This window comes from Mchenga conophoros, linkage group LG19 (assembly GCF_057382185.1).
Source record: "Mchenga conophoros isolate Kocher_MC1m ecotype Shallow Benthic linkage group LG19, M_conophoros_male_GT1.1, whole genome shotgun sequence".
Lineage (NCBI taxonomy): Eukaryota > Metazoa > Chordata > Actinopteri > Cichliformes > Cichlidae > Mchenga > Mchenga conophoros.
Window position 1 is genome coordinate 7,284,727 of NC_140544.1, and position 27,758 is coordinate 7,312,484.

The following is a 27,758-nucleotide window of genomic DNA, read 5'->3' on the forward strand; positions in this document are numbered from 1 at the left end:
CTGGTCGTCGGGCAGCCGTCAATGCGCCTGCGTGGCTGTGACAGACAGCGGATTAGCCAATGCAGTACACTGTTTGGGAGGCTGGGACTTCCTGAGCCCACCTCTTTGAGTGACAGATGGGTAGTGCAATAGTATTCTGCTTAGTGTGCGAGTCTAGATGATTGACAGCAAATTATCCAACGAGAGGCGGATACATGAATTTTTAACAAACTCGGCGATTCCACTAACCAATCCTAGAGTAGAAACAAGGCGGGATTCAGCGTTACCAAGGCAAGTCGAGTCCAGTATAAAGGCAATAACATGGTTTCCCAGTGGCTGTTTATGTTTACTTAAAGAACATCTCCGAAAAGGGCGTTTTAGAAGACACAGCTTTGATTTCTGTTTTAACTACAGGTTTTTTTGGACCTTAAGTTTTTTTTATGTTAAGATTTACAAGGCCAGTGGCATGTAAATCTAATCACTAATGTGCCAGTCTCACAAATGGAAAGGGGGTTTCACTTTGGAAACGTGAGCATTTCCCTGGTGCTCCTCTTGTTGCTGAAAGCGCTTATCGGATTTGGGACTTCGCAAGCTCAGGGCTCCACCATCGGGAGGGTGCCGCTGTCCACAACCGGGGATTCAGGTTCGACCGCGGGGCAAGATGGTGCAGGAGTCATGAAGCGTGGCTTGGAGAACGTAGGCACCTCGGTCATTGGAGCAGACGTTACCGTGGAGGACGACGACAATGGGTCAGAGGCAGACGAATCACATGGAGAAAGTAACGGAAGCGTCAGAAAGACGAGGTAATTATAGAAACAGCTGCCAACTGATAGTAAGTAACTACACATTAATTATATCGCAACACCACTCTAGCGCCTACAAAATAAAGACGACCCCTAAAATAACAAACACACAAACTAGTAACGCCTCCCTCCCCCAATGTATTTGTAAAGTCATTTTAAACTTATTACTTTTTTTGTCAAGCGACACTTCTTGTTTAGTATTCCTCCGCCGAAGCGGCGCATTCCGAAGTTGCTGGGGAACTAGTTGTTTGTGTCCACTTTGCTCATAAACCTCGTTTTACTGCGTGTTATAATATGCAGCCTTACAAACGGTGCCAAGAAAATAATGCGACAGAAAGGTTAAGTGGAGTGTCACAGCGCAGAACAGGAAAATGAAGCGTTTGTGAGCGAGTTTGGCTTCGTGTCCGATAATGGACGCACACCGTAGCAGATGCGCTAATGCCCCGCTAACTAGAGCTAGCTGTTTTAATGTATTTATCTGGTGTCGGCAGTTTTAGGTAAGTTGCTAACATGTGGGTTACATGTCAGGGCAAAACGCGCCCCAGATAACTGACAGGAAAGTTTGGTGTACGACGAATAGCTTCTTCTTGCAGTTTATGGAGAAAGTGGCTTTTCTATAGTCTGTTGTTATTTTCCAACCGCGAAAGGGGAACACGTTATGAGCTGAAATGCCATGGTTGCTGGAACTTTTGATTCTCTCTGCGGAGAAATACAGGCAACTATGAGCACATGCGCTCTGCCGTCCTAAACCCGGTTGAGTTAATCCGAAAAGCGATCTGAAAGCAGCCCCAAGTTACATTGAATGGAATTTATGTTCCAAGTGAAGATGCAGCTGCTGCTTTCTTTGCAGATTTAAAATGCAAGATTCGTTTATTATAAAACGATAGAGCAGGATAACAGCGGTAACTGGTGACGTCCCCCTCCTGTCTGCAGATAATCTGCATCACATTTACATGCACCAGTCTGTTTATTATGCTCTTAACCGTTGAGTTGGACACTTTGCATAAAGCGTTTGTGTTGATCTTAGCGGTTTAAAGCTGTAGCAAAGTGGCCCCGGAGAAGATACATGTAAAAGTATGCAAAATGACAAGCTGTTGTTTGTTTGACAGAAGGAGCTCAGGTTTGCTACACCTTGCTGCTGCTGCTGCTGCTGTGGGAGGGAGGGCGGTGTCTCAGACGCACCTGAGACCATGCTGCATGTCAGTGCTTTAACCTCAGACATAAAATACAACTCTAACGTGTTTAGCGCAGTTACATTTTCACATAACACCTTGAAAAGGCATGCGGCACTGCTGAGAAAGTCCCCTGGATGCCGCCAGTGAAAAGTTTACAGTCTGACACAGACCACATGTTTACCCAGTCCTGTTAGATTACTGCTGCTGCTGCTGCCCAAAGTGAGATGCAGTTCTCGCTGCATCTCACAGTGGGGAGGGCATTGATTTTGTCTTCCTTGGTAAACAGTAGGTTTGACGCCCACCTTAGATGTTTGGCGCAGTGTGTTCCTTTTCTGTTCTTTCATCTTATTTTTACCTTTACAAGTCCATTACACCCACTTTTTGAGTGTAATATAGCTCCTTGAATCAGGATTATATCAGCACGCTTTCTTGCTTTAGGTATCCAAGGTCCTGAGGTCCTGTAATAAATTATTCCCTATGTATTATTCTGAATACGCTGTCTGTTTTCCTGAGGGAGTCATAACATCGAAAACCTTGTTAGAGTCGAACCTTTTGAAGATGCGCGGTGTCGTTTCATCACCTTAATGTTCGAGCTTGCTGCCATTGTATCTACTTGACAGCTGAAACGCAGCGTGCCGCCAATTTTCTGCCAACCTTTTTTACACCCCAGGCTCACTTTAAAGTTTTCTGACAAGACCCGAAGCACCGCGTGCTAGCCCTGGGTGTTCGAGGTGCTATATAAACAATGCTCTTTCACAGCAGGGGGCAACTCGGCATGCTGTGTAGTCTGTCCCGCCATACTCAAGTCAAGAGGTGTAGTTACTTGGTTGGGAAAAATGAAAGATTTCCCAAAATCTTTCAGAGTACTGCCGCACTCTTTTTTTTTTTTACACCCTGCACAAAGCCACAGTTTTACCAGGGTAAACTCGTGGCACGAGGGCAACACAAAAGCTCCTGCCTGGCATCTGCCGTACAATATCAAGATGAACGTAATTAACAGGTAGAAGCAGAATATTCCCCTGCCAGCCACCTCAGCTGCTGCAGGAAAACTCCTGAGCGTTCACCCTGGTGCTGGTCACACCCTTCCACTGCTCGCTTTCTCCCTGCCGTGTCACACTCTCTACTTGCTTTCTGTTCGCTCTCTTACATATTTCCAGGCTTTTTCGCCACAAACTACCGGCTTTTTTCTTTTCTGTTTTTTTGTCACCTTATATAAATAAGTCTTTTGAGCAGTATGTTTAGAAGTTGTGGACTAATGGTCTCTCGACTTTAGTAGTTGTTGTTTGTAAGGTTTTGTTTTTCCAGGGTTACAGCGCAGCAAGCCCGACCACACCAGTCTCTCCTTTGCATTTATTCTCTTTGTCTCTCGCCCTTGAATTTAAGTCTCCCCCTGCTTCTTCTCTGACACCCCTTATCCTCACACACACGCTGCTTTTTAATGTCATCCCTTGAGTATACACTGCCGAGTGCTCCATTTGCATCTGTCCGCCTACAGAGTTGTTGCTGAACTTTAGAAATGTCACAAGAAACAAAAAAGAGTGATTTTTAGGTAGGTTTCTCTTGTAAAGGGGCTAATTTAACTAAAAAAATAAACAAATAAGAGGCGCCTTAAATGTCAGAAAACACATTTTCAGGAAGCGTGGAAATTGCCTGTTTTTAAAGGAAGTTGTTTGAAATGTGTTGCTTATATTTATAATAGCGACAGTGAACTTGTATTTGGTTAAAATGAATGTGAAACGGTGAAGTTGAACATCTCCCACCGTTAATTAGGTCAGCTTTTTGAAAACATTCTGCGACCTTTTGGGACTTTTACCTGCTTGACTTTCCAAGTCAAACAGACCCTGTGGCAGTAAGTGGCACCCTGTACTGCTCTGGATTTAACTACTCTTTCTACTTTTCAAGCATCCCAGTAACTTTAGTGCTTTGTTAAGAACATCATAACTCTCACATCTGGATCCCATTTTATATAAAGTATAATAGATCTCGAGTAAAGACCTGCTTTTCTTTTTGTTGTTGTTGTTTTCTTCTACTTCTGATTGAGATTTGGGAGTCGAGCACTTCAAAGGCAAACTCTTGAAAACCAGTCAGCGCTCAGATGTCAGCGTTTTTCAATTTCTGTCATTTATAAAAGCCCCTCCTTCCACTTCTCTATCCTGTAATCTATAAATATTGTAGATGTTTGCTTTGATCCGGCATTCAGCGTGCGACGAGCCTGCTGTTGTGTCGGCTGTCGCTTCACCTTTAACGCTTTCATCCTCGTGCTGTAAACGTCGCCCTGGAGACGTGGTGTTTACGTCTGTCTCGGCACACGTATATGTGTACATATAGGATTTAACCCTTTAGTGTGTGTATATGTGCGAACCGTGTGTGTGTTTGCCCTGCCAAGTTTAAAGCCTCTGCCAGCAAGTGCTCCACGGGGCCCTTCAGCACCTTCGGGAGCACTTGGAGGTGAGAGGACAGCAGCTCTGTTTGAACGTGCTCCCCCGACTGCCCCCTCCCCGCCCCACCCACCCTCAGGGCCCCGTAGCTGCAACAGCTCTTCTGGGCCGCCGTGCTCGCAGGCTGGCTCCCACCAGCCTACTGCTTAGCAACAGCCAATCGGCCAAGCTGGGCGACTTGGCGGCCAATTGCGTCGTAGACGGGCTGGTGCTCAGAATTTGAGTTGACTGCACGGGTCTGGCTATAGTTAGGTAAAGGATGAAGTGAAGAGTTTTTATTTTTTTTCATTTTCCTCACATTGTATCTTTAGTCTGCTCTGTGTAACCAGGGAGCTGCTGAGTGCGTTTTAATAATAGACACTACTGTCCCCAAAAATAACAGGTCGCGATGAAGCTGATTGAACTCCATCACTGGAGAAGCTCGTAATTGATCGCTCAAAACTGGCTTCTTTAAACCCGGCACTTGTTTTCCTGCAGAGGTCTGAATATATAACTCCACTTACCAAGCTCACAGTGGCTTTAAACGAGCTTATATAAGATCTTTTTACCTGTTTTATCCTCATTGTCCGTTCCTTATGTAACCATGTTTTGTTTTTTAAGTGCTGCCTGGTGCTTTTTAATGCTGACCTTTAGAGTCTTTGTGTCTGACCTCCTGAATTTCTCTGCACTTGATGAACACAGTCCGAGATCATAGAAGATGCTCGCATGTACAGAGGTAGAAACTGTAAACAGTCTTTTGAACGTGTGACTGCTTGACAGCAGTGTTGTTCGAATCCGATTATCAGAATGAGTGAATTTATTAGGTCAGTGGCTATTTCGGTAAGTCGGCAGGACCCCCGTCTAGCAGCACTGCAGTATGGGTGGGGCAGAGGCAAAAAAAAAAAGGTGCGATACTCTGAGAGAACGGGAGCGAGAAAAGGAGGGAGGGGAGGATGAAAACTCCAGAGTTGGCTGGTAGTTAGCAGGACCACGCTGTCTTGTTTTCACTCTCAACAGCTCCTCACTGCTTAGCAACAACGAATCACATCCGCGGATCGGAGCTGCGCCCCAGCCAATCGGGCGGCAGGAGCGTGGCGCCATAGAGTTTATATTTTACCACGTGTGAGGCTGGAGAGAAGAGCGCACTTCTGCAGGAGAGAAAAGAGGAGGAGAGAGATAGTGACACTTTTAAATGGTGTGTGTGTGTTTTTATGCTTGTACTAGAAGTTGTTTTTTTTTCTGTTAAAAAACCACACCCTGTGCTCTCTGTGCTGCACTCGCCATGCATGTATGGCCAACTATTCGCCACAGCTTTTCCACTTGAGGCCACTGAAGGCTTTCTCCTGCTGGGACAAAGACCTACAAACATGATCACTTGTTTATTTAGCAGGTCCAGGGACAGTTATGTAAACCTTCAGATCACATTAATCTGTGATTAAGCTCTGGTGTTATGTGACCTTTCATGAAAGATGTCACCTTAGGGTAAGTGGCATTTTGATGTCATGTCAAGCACATTTGCGACACCCTTTGCTGTCTCTTTTGAAGCGGCCAGCTCTGCTTGCATTGCCGTGGTAATCGACAATGTCATATTTAGAGCTTTTCTGTGGCGTTGCCCGTCAGACAGTGCACTGTTTAAAGGATTGCACATGACCCATTTTTTTTCCTTTCCTCCTGCTGGTGCAGCTGTGTTGGTATTGGGTGCGGCCGGCTCAGAGCTGCATCCATAACTTTCTCACCACGTGCTCCCCATGCTCTCATATTTTTTTTTTTCTCTGCCTCTCAGTGGCTGTGAGTTCGGCTGAGCGGCAGCAGCGCGGCAGCAGAACTCCACAGCCCGGGCTGCTTTGCTGTTGCATGGTTACAAGCATCCGTGCTCCGCCATTGGCTCGAAGTCCGCAGAGCTCGCCACCCATTGGCTAAACGAGCAGGGAAAAACAGAGCTTCCATTGGCTGCCGGGACACGGCAGGCTTGCTGAGATTGGCCCGGTTCGGCGGTTCCTCGCATCCTTGGAGACTCAGCCTGTGTAAACATCCTGGTTGTTTCCTTCAATGGGAGTGTGTTTACCAGCAGCTCAGCTTTGCCGGTGTGAGCAGACTGAGGCCGAGCGTCTCTGAGGAGTAGAGTCTTGCGAGAGTGAGGCTAATTGGCTCCCTGCTCCGCCATACGCTCTGTGATTGAAGAAGCAGTCAGGACTATTATGACACTTTTGACAACATTACAGGCGAGGACACTAACAACCCCCAGTGTGTTGGCAGCCTCACAACACTCTCTTTCCCTTTTTTCTCCTTTTTTTTAAATTTTATTTTATTTTGCTCAGTCTCCATTCAAACATACTCTTCAGTGTCTCCACCGCCTGCGTCTGTCACAGCTGGCAGCAGCAGCCCCACAGGCTACATGTTATCCCTTTGGTGATGAGCAGTGCTGCAGCGTCTCAGGGCTCAGACGTGGAAAATAAATTGCCTCCAGCTCTAAATGATACAGTAGGGCTATTTGTTTTGTGTCACAGTTTTTGGTTAACTGCTATTTTCGTAGCTGCTCCCTCCCCCACAGCTCGTTTTCTCCATCTCTATCCTGGTACCTAAGTTGTAAAATTAAGTGCCTCCCCCAGCCCGCACCCTCAAATCTACTCATTCTTATCCTTTATCTGGAGTACAAAGAGTCCACAAAAGCCTTTGATCTCCCTCGCCGAGTGAAATTCTTATATCTCCTGATTACTCTTCTTCCATCTCTGAAGTTGAACTTGAGCGACTTCTTCATCACTTTCTACATTCACAGCATGACTCCGTGGTGGTGGGGGCGGGTCTGGCCGAGCGAAGGCCGCCGAAAGCTTCCGCCTTCTCAGAGACTCGACTGCTTAGCAACAACCAATCAGCCAAATATTTTTGGCAGGGTCTCGCAGCCAATTGAGAGAGTGAGAGCGGGCTTTAGCGCTCTGTTTTTATTGGTGGCTTGGAGGATTTAAAAAAAGAAAAGAAAAGAAAGAAAAGGAAAAAAAACAATGTTTTTCTCAGTACGCTACTCTTGAGCGCAAGTGGCGAAGCTGATAATGCTCGGAGCAGATTTGGGGGAGATAATCTTGGCTTCGATAGGCCTGAAAGACACATGGCCCATTACTGTTAAGTGATCTTATTTGCATTTTTATGCAGACTTGCAGTCTTGCTGCTCCACAGCGGCGCGTGCAGCTCCCCGTGAATGTGTCAGCGACTGCGGCGTAACAGAAGAGAAACCTTCCTAAAATTGATTTGCACTCTCAGAAACAATCAATTTGTAAGTTGTCCAAAAGCTTTAACATCCTCCAACATGCTCCTTCCCCTTCATGACTGAAGACTGTTCGATAGCAGAAATCAATAAGGCATTATGGCCAATCATTAGCAGTCTAAGTGATAGATGCAGTGGATGATGCTATTATTAAATGTACTCAAGCTAGTTGATAGATGTCACTGTGCATGTAAATGAACCAAACTGGATGTGACAGCGCAACACGGGAAAGTGAACACATAATATTGTAATATTGTATTCACTAGTTTCCCTCAGCAACTTCTGTCTAGTTGCCCTTGAGGGAGATGGTTGAAATCCCAGTGTGCTCTGGTGGCCAACAGAGGGAAGCTGCCTGGGTCCCAGCTGTGTGGATGTGAGAGCAGTGGGTTCTCAGAAACTGCATGTGTACACGGCAGACCCTCACCAGTTAAATAAAGCTAAATGCCCTGTTGACAGCAGCTCCTCGAGACTGATACAGATCAATAGCTGGGATGTTGCCCCCACCGGAGCTCTGGACATGATTGACAAGCAATGCGGCAGAAGACCTAAGAACCGAGTGGAGGGGTGGGGCGGGATGTCTCAATAATGTTTCAGTCAGGCTGTTACTAGGAAAATGAGAGGAAAAAGAAAACAGAGTTGTTATTAAATATTGCTGCGTTTGCACATCAATGGGGAATAAAAGTACTTTTATTATTATTTTTCTTACCTTAGATAAAGTAATTTGGTATAGCTATAGAGCTGGGGGATGATTACAATACTATCATAACAATAATTTATAAAATCTTCTCTCCTATTGGTGAAAGACTTTAGCCCCTTTGACATACTTGATAGATATGATAAACCATAACTGAAAATTCATGGTTTCACACAGTCACAGTGTGTGTGGTACATATGGTGATCATCCTCTGTAGTTAGTATGCCCCCCACCCCCCAAAAACTAAAACAAAGGGGTTTGTCATGGCACAGATGTGCTGTTAGCTGCTGTTGAAGGTCACCTTGATTCCTAAACAAGTGCAGACTAGAAAAGAGAAGACACCCCTTCACAGTTTGCCCTTTAGTGTCTTATCTGTGAAGGGGTTAGAAAACACCCCCCCCCCCCCCCCCCCACACACACACACACACACACACACACACTTATAGGACTGCATTAAAGGGCAACGTCGGCTTTAATGTCTTTTGAAATTTAAAATCAGCTCGCAGAGTGCTCATGAGTGCACAGACGAGCCTTAAGCAGTCTTTTCAACAGCGGTATACCGGCGCCCTTGTGTTGATGTGCGGTGATAGCTCTATGAACCCTCATTTGGAAAGTATTTCAAAGTATGTGTATGTTCTATCCACAGGTCTCTGGTAATCATCAGTACCCTGGATGGACGGATCTCTGCTTTAGATCCTCACAACCAGGGCAGGAAGCAGTGGGACCTAGATGTCGGTTCAGGTTCCTTAGTGTCCTCCAGCCTCAGCAAACCTGAGGTAAATCCATGTCTTTGTTTCCCTACTTTCTTTTCATTTCAGTGGAAAATAGGAGGAAAACTTAGCTTTAGTCTGACTAAATGCCACTGCAGGAATTAAAATTTAAATACCAGCCTTAAGGAATAAGCAAAGGTCAACTTAAGCCACTTACACAGGTTAAAACACCTTTGTTTGTGTTATTAATATCTACTAAAAGATGATTTCCAAAATCTACATGTCAGGGGGAGGTTAAGGATGCAGTCTCATCTCTGTCTCTTCCTCAAAACAAACACTGTCCCTCCTGGCTCTCTCTCTGCAGACTCCAAGACTAGTAATTGAACTCTCTGCACTTTAAACAGTCAAGCAAGGGTTGTTGTTGCTTACATACATTTCATATGTACACACACACACACACAGCGCAATAGACACCAGACATGCTTCACACCCCCGCGTAAATCTGAGAGTAGCTGATTCGCCTGGAGGATTAGCCTCTTTGTTGACTGTAGTAGTTTACACATACAAGCACAGCAAGACCCTCGCCTCTACATGTATACTGAAGCTTAAACCACCCACACAGACGTGCTGAAAGTGAAGTGGAGCCCAGAGCGAGACCAGAGTGTTGCATGCTAGAAACATGCCCATGGTTCACTTTGATGTGGACTCGCTCTCTGCGAGAGTTTTGCCTCAGGGAAAAAGCCTCTGATACTAACAAGGGTCTGGGTGGCTGCTGAGATCAGTTTAATGTTAGTCTGCTGGTGCTGGTAGAGCATGTCTGAATGTAAGGAACTCTGACTGCTTCATTACTGAGGTAACAATAACAGAGCGATCCAGACGTAGTTCATTAAGTTTAAAACATTTCTGATATCCTGTTTTTCTAGGGGTCGCGTTGCAGTTTGCTGTAAATGTTTCCTAGAAATTTCTTTGATTATGTGGTGTATAGCACAGATATATATATGTATTTATTCACCAAATGATAAAGGAAATACAACTGGTGTAACAGTGTGTATAAAATGAAAGTGTAAAATAAGCAGCTGCAGTCCCAAAATAGCAATTCAGAGTTACTCACTGTGGGAGACTTTCATTCAAATATTTAAGGACCTTTCATAATGAAGGGTGAAGTGATACTCAAGCATGTGTCATTCAGCCTGAAAAGTCTGAATGACACATGCTTAATTTTCTTTTTGGTTCCAGCTTTTAAAACTACAGCTGCTGACTTCATTGATTAGTAAAGCTACAATTAGAAGAAGGGAACTAATCACTGAAATCAGCTGCTATAATGCTGGGTTGCATTTCAAAGGCAGCCTTTAGACTCGAGCATCTCGTGGGCATGTGGTTGAAACGTGCCGTCTGTGAGATTTGGAAAATGAATCGAGCTTCATTACCATTTTCTTTCAAAATCTGGGATTCTTGCAAGTGTGGAGAACCTCTAGAGATTCTGTGATGCACATACAGTATGTACAGTATGCATAAGATAGCTTCTCCACCAGCGTCATCGGAATCAACCCTTTTAAATTTAAATGACTCGATGTCCTGCATGGTTCTCTGCACGCTGAGGAGAATCAATTTTTAAATTTAAATTTTAAATCGAAATTGTTTATTATTCACTTATAAAACTCAGAAACTGGCAAACTATGTAAAGAATGTTTTCCAGCTGGGTTGACGATGTATGATGTTAATTTGGTTTAACGTGTATTGTTTACAACATTAAATGAGTTGCGCAGTTACAAAGGCTTTTAGTTCTCTCATAAATGAATGCAAACTTTTCTAAATATAAAGAATTAAAAGCAGTTATACTCACTATAACAGTATGCTGACACTTCATAAGAAGTGTCATGAAATTCATGGGCATGCACACATGTAACATCCTCCTGTCATCTTCCAGTGTGCTTCTGTTGTGATGGAGTATGGTGTGTGTTTGTGTGCTTTCTTTTTTCACCTGTTGGCTTTCATTTGGCTGACGGAGCGGAACGAGGAGAGATGCCTGTCAGCTCTGAACTCGGTGACTTGCTGCGATGTGACGTCACTTGTTGTGATCTGTCGAGTGTGGGCTGTTTGTGTTTTTGTTTTGTTTTTCGTTTGTTTTTGTGTGTGTGTGTGTGTGTGTGTGTGTGTGTGTGTGTGTGTGTGTGTGTGTGTGTTGGTGTTGTTTGTTTTTTCTAATATACTTTCTAAGTTTTAATCCAGCCTTACCCTCTCTGTCCTTGTTTACCTGTGATTCCTCTCTCTCTTACCCTGGGGTGAGGGGGTGTGGGTGGGGGCAAAGGCAGGTGGGAAGCATTGCCAGTTGCTCCTGCAACCTCTATTCCCCCCCCACCCCCCCCACCCCGCCTGCCTGCTGAGCAGTAAGCAAGAATTTCGGTGGTGCTTGCCGGGTCCCTGAGACACCACTCTGCTCAGTGATCAGAGGCTGGGGGGTTGGGTCTCATGCTATACTATTGGCTGGCCTCCACACACCGGGCCGGAAACAACCAGTCGCCTGCTGCATCTTGTAGAGTGTGTCTTTTTTTTCTTTAAGTAATAAAATGAGAGACAGACCCACAAACAGCATTGTCTGCAGAAAAAGCAGCCATCACTTCAAAAAGCAAAGTTACCCCTGAGCTTAGAGGGGGGTTCAAGTGTGTGTGTGTGTGTGTGTGTGTGTGTGTGTGGGTGTGGGCACATTAGACAGTAGAGTCGGTGCCAATGTGGAGTGACTCACACAGGGGGGTGGGGGTGGGGCTAAAGGAATGAAGAAAGAAGAGGTTGGGTGATTAGGGAGGTGAGGTAATGCCTCAGAGCAGAGATGATGTCATCACATAATAGACACATGCTCACTCCAACACACACACACACACACACTCTCTCTGCTGGCATGCAGTGCGAATGAATGAATTGGGAGAATTTGATTGATTACAACACGGGGACAAATACTCGCAATAAATCTCCCAGAGCCGCCTTCCAGCTGCTCTGATTTAGTTTTGATTGTTTTGCTTCGTGTGTTTTATCTGAACCCGCGGTGTTAGCGTTTCTCTCGCGCGGTCGGTCTGCCACCTTGAAGTAGAGCAGTAGCCTCGTGGACCAAACATGGCATATTAGCGGTGGGTAAGAGGGGACACTGTTTGACAGGCTCACCGGAGCGTAGGCAGCAGCTTACACACAAACAATTGCGCACATTACGGCTCCCCACACTCCCCCCCCCCCCACCCCCACCCTTAATCTGCCCCCCACGCCCCGGGGGTGGAATATGATGGTATGATCAGTGACATCAAATAATCATCAAGCACATTTGGATGAATGCCTTCATGAAGAAGTGGTTATATAAAGAAAAATGATAACTATAATTTGAGCGTGCACGCTGGAGGCTGGATGTTTCTTTTAGCCAGTAGATGAGTATCTTAAATAAGTGAATGGCTCTGGTCTCTCAGTAATGGTGCATATTTTTCCTGAATGAGTCTGTCTTATAGCTCTTTAAAGATTAATAAGCTCTTAAAATTCATAGTAAATGAGGCACAAAGAGAAGGAAAACGTTTGTGCTGAGAAGTCAGTTTTTTGGGTTTTTTTTTTTTTAAGTTAACTCTTGAATATTTTATCACATCCTACAAATTAAATGCATTTAATCTAAGACCTTGTTATTTTAATAACCAATAGTTTGACTATAAAAGATACTGAAGCTCTCTCACAAAAATAGACCAGGGCAAACACAGCAGACAAAGACATGGGAACAAAACAGATTGTGGAGGTGGGATGTTCATAAGCATCACTTGATATCTTTATACTTTGGTGATCATATAATCAAATACGAGTTGGCACAGATTATAAAATTACTTTCCCATCCTTAAAGCTTTTTTTACTTTTCGAATAATCTAATTCCAACTGTAGAGCGACAGACTGTTATTTCAATCAAACATATTGTGAGTTATAGCGAGATCTCTGTAATCCTTATGGCTCAGATTTTAATTGGCAAATTTTCCTAACAAATATATATCAAGGTCGACTGAGTGGTGAGTAATACCATGAATCTCTGATAATGTTATGCGGGTCTGTTGCCAAAAACATCAAAATTTGTGACACTGCCAGCTGGTTTGTAGGAAGCTTCCCTTATCAACATCGTGTGTTCATCTAAATCTGAATATTTCCAAATTAAATAATGAAAGCGTATTTAAAAAAAAAAAAAAATTACAAATACATTAAAATGTACAGTTTCAGATCATTGTAGGCAGCATACCCCAGTAATAAAAAGAGAGCTGTTAGCAAAGTCACTTAGCTGTAAATACCTTAAGAACTCAGCTCAACTCGTCTTAATCGTTTAACTGCCAGCTTTAAGTGGCGTTCATCATTAGAGAGTTGTCAAAGTAAATCACACCACAAAACTCCTGATTCAGTTCAGTTTAATTTTATTTATATAGTGCCAAATCACAACAACCGTTGCCTCAATGCACTTTAGGTTATTAGACCAAGACCCTATAACACCTTACACCTAATACTGAGAAAACACTGAAAACCCCAACAATCAGATGGCCCCTATGAGCAAACCCTTTGGCGACAGTGGGAAAGAAAAACTCCCTTTTAGCAGGAAGGAACCTCTGGCAGCCAGAGATTAATAATAACAAATGATTAAATGTAGCATGGTGCATAAAGTGAGTGAAACACAAGGTGCACACTCAGTGATACCTGATAAAGGAACCCCGAAGGAGCTCTAAAGCTATACCACTTGAGATCTAATGATTTTTAAGCCCTGTTAAATATTAGTTAAATAAATAATTACATTTCTAAACAATAATTAGGCATCTCAGCTGGGTCCTTAAAGCTAAATTTACTGTGATAATGCAGAAAAAAATATGCTTAAGCACTTTTTAAAAAAGTTATTTACAAGTAAAAGCCACTGGAGAAAGTTTTACAATAAGTCTGAGATAATGATAATGTGATTGACTTTCAGTAATTTGCTGAGCTCGTGGTTTGTAGGACAGTCACTCAGAGTACATATGGGGACCGTGTTTCTGACTTAGAGGACATTGACAAGATGAACAGCTGAGATGAAGCTAACTGGGCTGGATCAGAGAGATGGATTAAACCATCGGGAGCAGGATGACTCATCCACGGCTATAAGAATACCCCCCACCCCCGGCTGTATAGCTCCTCAGTAGTACCAGTGTGGTGTGATGTGATGGTCAGATTGCTAACCCTTCCTCCTTTCACTTGCTAAATTTATCCCCATCTTGTGTCTAAACCAGCCCCTCCCTCTGAAAGAAAAGATGACATCACCGCTTCTCCTGCCTGTGCTCTCTAATAAATCAAACTGCCACACGTTGCTCCCCGCTGGCATTTTTCTTAATCCGCCACAAAGCTCTGACTTTTTTCGAGTCTGATAGGATTTCCGAAGCAAGGCTACTGACTGATTGGTTGCAGTTTTAACCTCAATAGCACCTGTTTAGCATCAACAAGGCCAAGAATTGGACCCAAAACTGCTGTTATGTCACTCGTGAGTTTGTTGATAGAAGTGAGTCACAAGTTGGACATCGAATGAAAAAGACTCTCTTTTGACAGCTAAATCTGCAGAGGTTAAATCAGGATTAGGCTCAGGGTTTTGGCAATGATGTCATCCTTGTTGAACCAGCACCTAATAGAGCGCGCGCGCGCGCACACACACACACACACACACACACACACACACACACACACACACACACACACACACACACACACACACACACACACAGAGTTGAGGGTAGCACACTTTTATAAAGATTTGAGTTAATTACTCCGGCTTTGAGTTGTATAATGGTTCCACGTCTGTGGATTGAGTCCAAGCGTGTGGAGGCCGGAGCTGCTGCTGTGTGGGTGGATGTGTGTCGGCCAGCACTGTCTGTGTGGCAAAGTGTTTTTGTGTTTTTTAAGGATTGTCTTTTTAAGCTGGGAGAAAAGAAATAAAGAAATACATAAAAACTGCTAGTTTAAAACAGCCGTGTGTACGAAAGGAAAACTGCGTGGGCCAAAAAAACAACATTCCTAATGAATCATTTTGTTTTTAGTGATTTGTCTGTGTGGCATTGAAACACAATGTTAGAGGAGTGCTGGTAACTTATGCAGCAGCTCTAGAGCTTTTATAGTATTTGTAAAAAACAAACAAACAAAATTTATACATATAACCCCAATGAATTTTTTTTTTTAGTTTGTTTTATTGGTAGTGGCGTTTTGATAAATTGTCGCTCATTGTGGTTTTATACAGCTGCCACTTGTGGGGGCTCACAGGCAGTTATTTTGTTGCCAAACTCATAACAAATATAAACATTGTCCCAATTTTGATTAGCAACGCTGACCTGGCAATTTAGAGACTGAATTTAAGATGCTTATTTTAAAAAATATCAATATAAGTCATTGCCACATCTTTTCTGTTTTCAGAAGTTCCTTTTATTTTATTTAGAGCGGTCTTCTTCTAGAAACCAAAACTAACCTGACTCTGCGTTTTGTTTGTTTGTTTTTTGTTGTTGCAGGTGTTTGGCAATAAGATGGTAATACCTTCCCTGGATGGTGCCTTGTTTCAGTGGAACCGGGACAGAGAGAGCATGGAGGCAGTGCCTTTCAGCGTCGAGTCCCTGCTGGAGTCGTCATATCGCATTGGAGAGGACACAGTCCTGGTCGGGGGGAAATCCCTCACCACCTATGGCCTGGGGGCCTACAGTGGCAAGGTCTGTGAAACAATTTCAAGAACAACCTGATAGGACAGGTTAACACGTGTCAAATCTATTAGCATACTAACCAGTCCGGCGCAGTAGGATAACCGACTTTTGTAATTTCCCCCCTGTTGCTTTCCTCAGCTTCGGTACATCTGCTCTGCGGGGGGCTGCAGTCGCTGGGAAGAGGACGAGGTGGAGACCGAAGATGTGCTCCTGCTGCAGAGGACTCAGAAGACTGTGCGAGCCATCAGGCCTCGATCGGGGATGGAGAAGTGAGTCAATCAAAGCTAATTCACAGAGCAGCTACTGACGTTGTTTTTATTAACAAAGTTGGCTATTTAGTCACTAACAGTAGTGAACAACAAGCAGTAGTAAGTAGAAGGAAACCACAGGGTAACATGAAAGACCAGAAACGTATAAGGCAGGGATTTTTATTTAAATCATGCATCTTCGCTGTTTGTGCAAGGTGGAACTTTAGTGTCGGAAACTTTGAGCTGAAACTCGTTCCGGAGATGCAGCCTGGAATTAACTTCCTGGAGGGCGAACTAGCAAATGGTGACAGCTGGAAGGAGAGTCAGCGGGTCATCGCTGATGAGCCAACAGAGAAACGGCAGGCCGAGAACCACCAGAATCAAAACCAGCATTTGGACCTAGTTATCAAAGTGTCTGTTCCTGATTGGAAGGTCATGGCTTTCAGCACCGGGCCTGATGCACAGCTGGTCTGGGAACATCAGGTTAGATGCTTAAAATAAATCCTCTGGTCACTTATTTATTAGCGAGTTTTAGTGCTTTAATGGAGTTCAGTGCTTCATGACTTTGACTGTGGAGCTCATTAAAGTATTTCTACTCATTCTCACGTGTGTCGTGTAGTTCTGCACTCCCATCGCCTCAGCTTGGCTGGTGGGGGGTGGTAAAGTTACGCCAATCAGCCTGTTCGACGACACCACCTACAGCAGCCAGTCCAAAACAGAGGAAGACGAGGAAGACGAAGATCCAGAGAAAGCGCGGGAATCTGCAGAGTCCAGTGTTTACCTAGGTAACTTCTTACACATGTATACAGATGCTTCACTATTCCTGTAAGGGTTAGGAACCAGTGATTGTGGATAACCGTGTTGACTGTTGGGGTTTTTTTTTAGGGATGTTTCAGGGGCAGCTCTACCTTCAGTCATCGGTAAAAATCACGGAAAAATTTCCCTCCAAAGCCATCGGTTCAGAGAAGGACATAATTCCACTACCCACTGTCAAATGGAAGCCTCTAATACGTAAGTTTGCAGCACCAAAGGGACTAAATTCATGATTACATGCAGAGTCAGGGCAGAACGGCCAAAGCCCATCTTTAAGAACAAAGTTACACCATGTTCCAAGAAGTATTTGATGTCACGTGGACACAATCTATCACCATGCTCCCTGTAGCCCAAAGCTTTGCCCTTCATTCTTCATCGTCCAAAACCTTTTATTCCATATTGATCAGTCTTTCTTGTGAGATACAAGAAGTTATTCATCTTGTCCTTGATGCAGATTCTCCATCTCGGACACCAGCTCTGGTCGGCTCTGATGAATTCGACAAGTGTCTAAATAACGACAAGTTCTCCCACGACGAATACAGCAATGGAGCCTTGTCCATCCTCCAGTATCCATACGGTAAGAGTTTAATTGTGCAATGTTACTCCGTACGCACATTCTAGCTGTTAAAGTTGAAATGATTTGAAGTGGACTGAAGGATTTTTGCTTCTTCTTGCTCCAGACAATGGCTACTACTTCCCCTACAGCAAGCGTTACCGAGAGAAGCGTGACACCGCCATAAGTCTCATAAATGGAAACGGGGCAGGAGGTGAGAATCGAAGAAGAAAGGATCCCGTGCTGCTATTACCCTGGTGGAAGGAGATTCTGGGCACCATCATCTTTTGCATTGCCACCACCACTTACATTGTACGCAAGTTTTTCCACCCTCCTGCTCCTGTGGCCTACGTGAGGGTAAGAGCCAAGACACAGTCCGCAACATTAATGCCGCACCGACGGTGCCTACTGGTCATTATGTTTGCTGTGTAATGTTTGTAACATTTTAGATCTTTTGTCTCAATTTTTTTCACAATTACTGTTGCAATAATGAGCTGGTATGGATGACAAAATGATTTCTTCATCAGGAAACATCCATGTTCTTCCACTTATCTAGTTCAGGGTTCCCAGGGGCTGGAGGATGGATAGCTTGATTGCTTAAAAAGTTAGTTTCAAACAAAAACTGGATACTGTTAGTTTTACTGTGTGATCAGAAAGTGTTCAGACTTCCTTATGAAATCTAAAAAAGATTATCTTCCCTTTTAATTTCTCTGAATCACTGTATGTTTATTGAGGTAGACTTGTGGAAATTCATTTCGTTGGATGTCAGATACCTTGCTGTCTAATAGGCTCACAAATGCAAAAAGCCAGTCATTAGTTTGAAAGAAAAGCCTGCTGAGCTGATGGACAGCTTTGTGTCATCACACAGATCTGGGAAATGTTGCAATGCAGTTTCAGCTGGATTAAAGATCCCAAGAGGAATATTTAAAAGGATAAAAAAATAAGCAGTGGGGGAGAAGAGCCTTGGTAAAAGAGTTCATGGAGAAATTGAAGGTCACTTTGTCTGAACTCCAGTGATCCTATGTGAAAATGTGAGAAAAATCAGAAGGACAATCATCACTGCAGCACTCCACCAATCAGGATTTTTTTAATGATTGTTGGAGTGCTGCAGTGAGTGGCAGGGATTTTGTCATGGTGGAAAGACACAAGATTGAAAATGTGACTGACCTCAATTCTGTCAATCTGAACCAGTTCATCAACAGTAGCACAGCAGGTAAACCCAGTGGTGGCAGCAATGTGCTTCACGGCTGTTTTTCTGCAGAAATGACAGGAAAACTAAAGCTAAACTGTGCAAAGGGCAGCGATACTTTCAAGAAAGAAAACTAGTTTTGCTTTAGTGGGGCCTCGTACCTGACTTGAAACTCGCCTTTAAACAGAACAGTGATCCTAAACTTGCAGTCAACATCATTGATTACTCTATGAATGTTTCTCTGCCAGGCCTGATTTGATCCCAGTCGAACTTTTAACACCTGAACCCAGCTGTTCACTCACGATCCCCATCCATGCCATCCGAAAGCAAGAAACAGGGTCTAGTGTCTATGTGGGATACTTCTTTTTGTTTTCATGTTTATAGGGGTTAGCTGTATACATTTCCACCTTCTTTTTCTTGCGACTGTTAAATCTTTAAGTGTTTCTTGCCCAATACGCCACAAACAAGGTAAACTTGTTGTTTGTTTGTTGTTTGTCGTGTTTGTAACGTGTCATTTTTGTCATCCTCCTGTCCCTAAAAGCAACGGAAAGAGTCGGAGACACAGTGCCAGACAGACAGCAAGTTTGACCTTGAAGTTGTGGAATCCAAAGAGCCGGTTGCCATGGAGACCCGTTCCAGCGAATATGTATCCAGGTAAGGCGCACCGTTAAACAAAACGTGTCCCGTGTCAAAAATATTTGCAATGATTCGGGAGAACTTCACTTAGCAATGTGCCGGGAGTGCTCTGTACAGTTCAGTCAGATGCCAGCATCACTTTTTCAAGGTGTAGCTACAGATTCGGCTCTGTTACCATGGTGACCAGTGGTCTTCCAACCTGCCTTGATAGGACAAGGCAGAGATGGGCGATATGAATCGTAGTAGTTCATGATTGGGTAACTCAGCTGTTTGGCATCAAATGAAAATGGCCTCGGTCCCCTCAGACCGCACCCTACAACAGCAGCATCTGCCTCAGGGTCAGAGTGTCGTTTTACATCACTGTCAGGACATTGTCAGAATTTCTAAATATGATCAGGAGCCGTAATTTATGGGCTGCCGCTGCCCTCCCGCAGTGTGATCGATGAGGGTTTTTGCGTGTTTACATCTGTGAGCCTCACCCTCCTGGAACAGAAGTGAAAACTGATTTTAATCTGCAAATTTCTGTCCTCTTGGTGTCACCACTTGCACATTCTCTTCTTTTTGATCCACCCGAAAATGACAAACACCCCACCCCACCCCCTCCCCTTCCTTCAAAGCTGCTGCTGCTTCTGCAGTCCATGCAAATCACTTTTGCCGAACAACTTTCCTTAAATAAAACCGGCGGCTGTTGCAGCAGCTGCGGCGGGCATGAGTCAGGATCATTAGGAGGCAGATTGGGATCAGGAACCTTGAATCGCATGCTGCCCACACACATCCTAATAAGAGCCTTTTAATCCCCCTGAGCAAACCGAGCAGGGATGTTTTGACAGGGTGGAGGGGATGGAGTCGGTGTGCGCCTGTGTCTTACGCAGCAGTAAACACAATGATTTTGCATAAAAAGAACTTTATAATGATCCTTGCTGGAACTGTTTGACGTGCCAAACCGTGAGATACATGTAATATGCAACACTGTGACAGCTGTTGCTTTAGTTTAAAGGCAAGCTATGCTTGCTTTTGAAAACTTCTGCAACTGCAAATAATGTCTTCTCTTTAAGAGATTAAGTGGGAAGTAAACCTGCCAGAAAGTCATAAAGTTTAAAGTTTCTCTTTGGTTTGTAGAAATGTATTTTTGCTGACCTTAAAGTGGAGTGTGGCCAAGGCAGTGAAAAAACAAAGCACTTATCTTACACACTGGTTGTAATTCCCTCTCTGATAATTGGGATTTATAATTTAAAAGGCCTCCTTCTTGGTCTTTTTTAAATTATCAGAGATCCAGATGATAATTTTAAAGCACTTGGAGGGCCGCGAGTCGTCTTTCCACACTGCTAACCAAAGTGTCTCTCCTCAGGTACCTGACAGACTTTGAGCCAGTGCAGTGCCTCGGCCGCGGGGGGTTTGGCGTCGTGTTTGAAGCCCGCAACAAAGTGGACGACTGCAACTACGCCATCAAAAGAATCCGCTTGCCCAATAGGTAGCGCATCTCTCGCTAGGCTGCGCCAGACTTCCTTAGCTGGAGGCTATTAGCTCTTCCTTTATCTCTGTTTTCTCTAAAGCTGTTAAACTGAGTTATGTAAGCAGCAGCCCACTGGTCTAAACACAGAAACCCATGCAGAGGAAGCTGACATTTCAGAACAAATATTATCTGTGCGCTATAATTTATGCTGACAAGCATGGGTAATAAATGTTTAGCTGCAGTAGCTCTGTGTGTTTTTGTTCTACATAAATAAGCAAAAGTGGCATTATAGTTTGATCCTCGTGTGAAAGGGGCTAATTATTTTCAGGCCTGCTGTGCTTATTCAACCTTTGGTGGAGACTTGTGGCTTATTACAACCTCAGTGGGGTTTTTTTTTTTTTTTCATTTTTTCGTTTTTCTGTCGTTCAGGGAGCTGGCCCGGGAGAAGGTGATGCGAGAGGTGAAGGCTTTAGCAAAGCTGGAGCACCCGGGGATCATTCGCTACTTCAACGCCTGGCAAGAGAGCCCTCCTGAGGGCTGGCAGGAGGAAATGGACCAGAGGTGGCTGAAAGATGCAAGGTGAGCCAGATGTTTTTAAACCTTTTGTAGCTCAGCTGGCCGAACCAGCGTGCGGACATCCAATGAAAATCTAGCTGTCCCCTCTGGAATCATTAATTAGTGACATTTGTGACAAATGGTGCACCACACATCTTTATCCCACTTGGCTAATTTGATTCACAGATGTTAAAATGCCACGGGATAAAAAAATCTTGTGCGCATTAAAATTGAGTATTTAAAATTTAATTTGATGTCTGCTGTGTGCTGCTTTTAATTGCTTTGGTGGATATGTATTGATTAGAACCATGTCCCCGTGCACTACACATGTAATATTACTACTGTGCTGTTTTTACAGCTCACATGACAAAAATCTGAAAGAGCTACATTGAAAGCACCTTCTGCCTGTTGTTCATGAGTCCTTATTTAACTGCTGAAATGATTGGCACACATCTTCTGTTTGTCTTGCATCAATATTGGGAGAAACAACAATCCTTTTTCTCTTTCAGTACCACTGACTGGCCAATGAGCTTCCTCGATCACATGGAGGCTCTGTCAGTCAAAGTACCCGTGTCCAGCTCAGTGTCCCCTGTCCTCAACCCTCAAGGAGATGCTCATGAAGCATCAGCCAAAGATCATGTGCTGTTTTCCAGCAGCACAGGCAGCATTGTGGGCTTTGGCACCAACCTGTCCTTCCCCCCGCTGCTGGGCCACGACAGCCTAATGTCTGAGAGGGACAGCCAGGCCGACCCTGACGCGTCAGACACCCCCCACTCGTTCGAGCTCTGCCCTCCCCGCGGTCCCAGTGACTGCACTTCCTCTTCCTTTGATATTGTGTTCGAGGATTCGGGCTGCGATCGAGATGCCGACGCAGACACGGACTCTGCCTCTGGCCCAGCCAGTCCTGGCACGGTGACGGAGAAGAACAGTTCGTCCTCGTCACACACCAGACGACAGGAATCTGTCCCCCCCGTCTCTTCCTCTCCTCCTCGGCCAACCTCGCTCGCCCTGGCTCTCCCCACAACACCTCCAAATCCGCGGGTTCAACCTTCACCTAAGGTTTGTGAATAGTTTTGGGTTCTTGTTTTTTGTTTTTTTTTTTAACAATATATCCACTGTTTTTAAGAGTGCAGTGTGAAATTGTAATGTGGTGAATCCTCTCGCCCCGTCTCCAGGTCTACCTGTACATCCAGATGCAGCTCTGTCGGAAGGAGAACCTGAAGGACTGGATGGCTCAGCGCTGCCTGCTGGAGCAAAGGGAGCACAACCAGTGTCTGGACATCTTCTTGCAGATTGCAGAAGCTGTCGACTTCCTGCACAGCAAGGGGCTTATGCACAGGGACCTCAAGGTGAACATGTACACATTGTCTGTGCGTGTGTGACCATCTAAATTCTGCAGCTTCAGTTAAGGAAGAAAAACTTTCCTTCAGACTTGACTGGATTAGAGTGTTGTGTGTTACTGTGTTTGTTTTATGGGCAGCATGTGAAGTAGAGCTTTGTAAACCACTCTGCTGTCGTCGTTCTTTGTGTGGTGCGCGTGATGTAACCTGTAACTGCTGATCCTGCAGCCCTCCAACATCTTCTTCACCATGGACGACGTAGTGAAAGTGGGAGACTTCGGCCTGGTGACGGCAATGGACCAGGAGGAAGATGAAGATGAACCGAGCGCCCTCACGCCTGCCCCACTCCTCACCCGCCACACGGGCCAGGTCGGCACCAAACTCTACATGAGCCCAGAGCAGGTGAGGAAGCGCCGTTCATTAAAGAAAAAAAACAACAACATTTAGTTCTTGGTTTCCTGCTTCTGCAGTCAAGACTAATTATGTGCTTTCCTTTTTGTCCTTGCAGCTCTCTGGAAACTCCTACTCTCATAAAGTGGATATATACTCTCTGGGTCTGATCCTGTTTGAGTTGCTGTATCCTTTCAGGACTCAGATGGAGAGAGTGAGGGTGAGTCAGAAAACACATATCCTTATAAACCTGGCTTATTATTACTTTATTTTAGGATCTGTAAAAGGGTTGTGAATTACATTGTAATTAGGTTTCCTTAACAACCAAGAGATTAATATTATTGTAGGATTAATTTGTATTTAACATGATCTAAAACTGGTTTGAGTTCCTTTGCAAATTGTGCATATTTGCTGTCTGGATCCTGTTAAACATCTCAACATCCAAAAACAATTTTGAGCTTAAAAAATAATGAAAAACATTTACTGTTCATCTTATTTACTTGTTCTTACTGAGCTGCAGCGCCTATGAAGGTTTGAATAAAATGTGTTGTGGAACTTTTGAAAAACGTAAGAAATGATTCAATGACCGGATGATTCGGATTGAAATGAAATGATCTCATTTTGGCTTCAGTAAGAAGCCCAGCTGGCCAATTGTGTGTAAGCTAGTGAGGCCGTTTATCTTCCTGCCTCCTACAATGTCATTATGTGTTGAGAAATCAAGAATTCACGATTGCTGATTATTGTTATTTCTCTCGTCGTTGCCGTTTGTTTATGTGTTGGCTTTACCCACGAGTGCTCACGTGAGGCATGCACAGGCAGTTTCTTAGTAGCCATGAAGTCTTTGTCTCAGCAACAAAGGACCTGGTAAGCCATTAGCACAGCTCGGCTCACAGGTGTTTACATCCTTTCTTCCAGACACTGACAGAAGTGAGAGTCCTGCGCTTCCCAGAGGTTTTCTCCAAAAACAATGTTCAGGAGGTGAGTTGTTATCTGCTGCCACCTAGTGGCTGTAAATATGCACTGCATCTGAGCCAGAAATGTAAGATATACAGGATTGGGAGGTTTCTTCTCATCAGTGGTGCCAGCAGGACTCCAATTCATAATTTGAGCTCTCTATAATAATATTAGGAGCCCTAACTCTAACTTTAGCAGTGCTTCATTTTCAAAAGCCTAAAAAAGATTCTGTTGTCTGAGCTTATTTGCTTCCAAACACATAAAAGTTACTTTTGTCTAATTCCTTATTCACAAGGGGTCGCAACAGCGGGTCGCTCCCCATGTTTGATTTGGGAGATTTTCACGCTGGATGCCCTTTCCTGACGCAACCCCCAAAGGATGACATCAGCAAAATCCAACACAGCCAGAGTGTCTATTAAGTGCCAGAAATGTTGGCAAATTAATTCGAAACAATCCAGCTTGCAATACATTTGCATCATAACAGAGGAAGCTGTCAAAATTAATCAACGAAAGAATCCAAGGGAATGTTGTTACAAGTGTTTAAGTGAAAGTCTTCTGTATGCACAATCCATGCAGGATTATAGCTTCTGTTGCCGCTAGCACTTATAATGAAGTCAGTCACAGATTTAAATAGACTATAAAATAAATGAAAATCCGTTTGCACACTGAAAAGTTAAAAGCAGCATGACTCATTTGCTGATTTATATTAATACTCGAATTACAATTAGAATGACTTATTTAATCAAATACACAGATGAGCATTTTTTTTAAATTACTGCTCTGTATTAAGCATGGGACTGACCACCGAACTACAAACTGAGGCTGTAATTTGTTGTTTGTGTGGTCCTATGATCTTGTTTACCTGTTTTCTTTGTAATTGGATTAACATAATCCCAGAGCATAAGCTGTGATTCTCTGACACTGGAAATTACTTCTTACCTGAGTATCTCACTGTGCTAGTAGTAGTTCTGAGCCGTAGTATTTAAGTTGTTGTTGTTGTTGTTGTTGTTTTTTAATTATTTAATTTAGTATTGTATTATTCTAATGTTTTTATAAGCAAAGCAGTTGAAGAAATGGATGATAATGTTATCTGACAGATTTTTACTGTCTGTTTCCTCCCTGTTTAGCTGGCCATGGTCCACAGCATGCTGTCACCGAACCCCAACAAGCGTCCCGAGGCGGCTGATATCACAGGGATGCCCCTCTTCCAGGAGCTCGAGCTGCCTTGCCGATTGGCCGTGAGGCAGCGCTCCCGCACTTACAGCGCCTCTTCGATGGGCCGCCCCTCACGCCAGACATCAACTAACTGAAAACCTTACAACATGTGACCCCCACCCCCACCTTGTGGTCTGCCACCCTACTGAAACCCCTCGGTGCCCTGCCATCCCATTGCGCTTCGGACACAATCACATTGAACACTAAGAACAGCAGATGTGCTGGATGGCGTCGCGCTCTCTTTACGGTAGTGAGGCACACATCCTGCACAGCTACGTTTCTTAGTAAATACACATGCCGTTACATTTTGTTGCCTAGGCTTCCAATTTTAATCTTGCTTACAAATGAAGGGATATTTTAAAAGCGACAGCCGTTCCGTAACGTTCACTGCCAGGCTTGGCTCGAGTGGTACTTAGTACTTGCGAATAATTATCAGTGGCTATTTTAAAACAGCCCTGATTACCTGACGGGCAGCGTTTACTGTATCCAGACAGCTCGGAGTAGACTCGGCTTGTGATTTATTTCGCAGTGTTTACCTGTGATTATCCTAAAGCGTTGCCGTTCTCCTGACTCTGACATGGCACACGTGCTAAGAACATGCTGCTTCCTCCCAACGTTCAGCCAGTGTTCACTCACTCACACTACACCTCAGGTATCAAAACCAAGAGGACACTCCAAAGGGGCCTTTGATGCTTGATCATCCTATCTACTAGTGATTTGTACTGGTCACTAGTACGAGCACTAATTGGTGTTCTGACACCCAACATGCCTGATACGGGAGACCAAAAAAAAGAGACCACTTTTTTTTTCCCTGTTTTTGTTTTGTTTTTTTAATGCGAGAAGGTGATGTGTTGCATAGAAAGAGTTTATGAGTCCTTTCCATCAGATATGACTTGCCTTTAGAAAGGGCCTTTGGCCCCTTCTGAATGAATGCTGAGCCTGTGGCTCTTGTCCTTTTGTATGTACCTGTTAGGAAAAAGAAGGGGTGAATGTGAGTTTATCTGTGTAAATTCTACACAATGACTCTGAGGTGCTCAATCATTTTCTAACACCTCCTCTTTGCTCTCTGTACAGAACTGAAGAGAAAACCCTGTTTATATGCTTTTCTTTGTCATTCCTAAGACCAATCTTGTACATATTGTTGCTTGTAAATGGCTTTTTCATTAAGCTACTGTAAGATAGTGTGATATACTGTGAGAGAGGAAACAAAGAGGAGACGATCTCTGATAGCTGAATGTTACTGCGTGACCTCCAGAGACGAGATGATGGTGGTTGCCTCTTTGAAATTATTCTCAGTGTTTGTTTTCACACGTTAGGGGACCCAAGTGGAAGGGGTTTGCCGGAGGAGAATCTGCATGAACCAGAGTGCCATTTGAAAGTCAGTTAAGTGTACTTTTCTTCGACGGATAACTCGCCTCACGTTTTTGGAATTGTGCTACTGTGCTCCGACCCCATCCAGCTGGTGTTCCCAGTGAAGCACAAAAACACAAATACTGAGGTCTGCAGCCCTCCTGTGATGCAGAAAAATAGCATTTAGCTAATAAGTCGATACTGTCGATACCCCTCTACACTGTGTACTGGGGGACCTGGACCTGATGTTGGTTATGTGATCCACATTTTTTTTTATGTGCATTAGAAGTGCTGAATCACATGACCCATTTGTAACTACACACTCACTAATTGTAACATGCTTTCAATGATTGTACTTTTTTAAGGCTCTTGTCTTTTTCTTTTTAAAGCACAGTTTTTTGATTATCTTCAGGGTTTTTGATTACTGTAAAATCCTGACTGTTACAGGAAGTCATAGTGATGTTTGCTCATCCATCCACTCGGCTCACTGAAGACAAGCCATTCATGTCCAAATCCAATTCTCTCGACGATGATTAAAACGAACTGTAAACCTACCACGACAGAGGTGGAAATTGCTTTAAGGACTGTATAAAGAAGGTGTTCTTTCGTCACACCTTTTGTAGACTAAATGTTTCATATCTGATTCAGACATTTGATTCGGGGCAAATTCTTCTAGCGGAGAAAACGTTTCGTCCCCTGTTTTAATTCCAGAGTGAACTGTGATTATTCATGGACAAGGATGGGGACTGTAATCACCTACAGCAGGAGATGGCTTGTCATCTTTATACCATTAATACTGAAAACAGCATTATAGAGTATTGTCAGAGGTTCTGCGCTTTTCCCTCTTTTCTGTCAATCCAAGAAAATGTGATTACAGTGTAGGTCTTCTCTCGCGCTTTGTTAAATCGTGTTTCTCCTCCTTCCACTCCAGGCGTCCGGATGGTTTCGTTGAAAAGTCAGACCCTTCTCCTCGGCGTCTGATCTCTCCTCCTAGACATGTAGTTGCGTGTTCTTGTGCACAACTCCCATGTTAAATTGTAAATATGTTCATTTGCTTTATTTATGTTTTTGATGCCGTGATCAATCCTTTTGGGGTTGGTGTTATTACAAATGCGCTTCATTCGATGGAGTGCATTGGAATATGATGACTTCTTAAAAGTCTAAATTTAATAAACTGTTCTATACCGTTTGTAAAGTTTTGTGTCCTTCGTCTGGAGTCTCTGGGTCAGTGTGTTGGGGGGTTGTTGTTGTTTTTGTTATTTAAAAAAAAAAATCACCTGTTCATCAGTCGGGATGACTGCTAAGAAATTCAGACACAAACATG

The 27,758-nt window shown here is 43.9% G+C and overlaps 1 protein-coding gene across 1 annotated transcript; it reads left to right on the forward strand.

The window, feature by feature from the left end:
* Nucleotides 1–27,629, forward strand: eif2ak3 (eukaryotic translation initiation factor 2-alpha kinase 3). The gene is made up of 18 exons (XM_085256359.1): nucleotides 1–782; nucleotides 8,974–9,103; nucleotides 15,553–15,747; nucleotides 15,877–16,007; nucleotides 16,202–16,469; nucleotides 16,606–16,771; nucleotides 16,872–16,997; nucleotides 17,254–17,376; nucleotides 17,480–17,709; nucleotides 19,083–19,195; nucleotides 20,526–20,648; nucleotides 21,060–21,209; nucleotides 21,695–22,244; nucleotides 22,361–22,534; nucleotides 22,754–22,927; nucleotides 23,034–23,135; nucleotides 23,831–23,893; nucleotides 24,997–27,629. Exons 1-18 carry the CDS (start codon nucleotides 481–483, stop codon nucleotides 25,177–25,179), a joined length of 3,303 nt encoding a protein of 1,100 aa, XP_085112485.1. The 5' UTR covers nucleotides 1–480; the 3' UTR covers nucleotides 25,180–27,629.
* The last annotated feature ends 129 nt before the right edge of the window (nucleotides 27,630–27,758 follow it).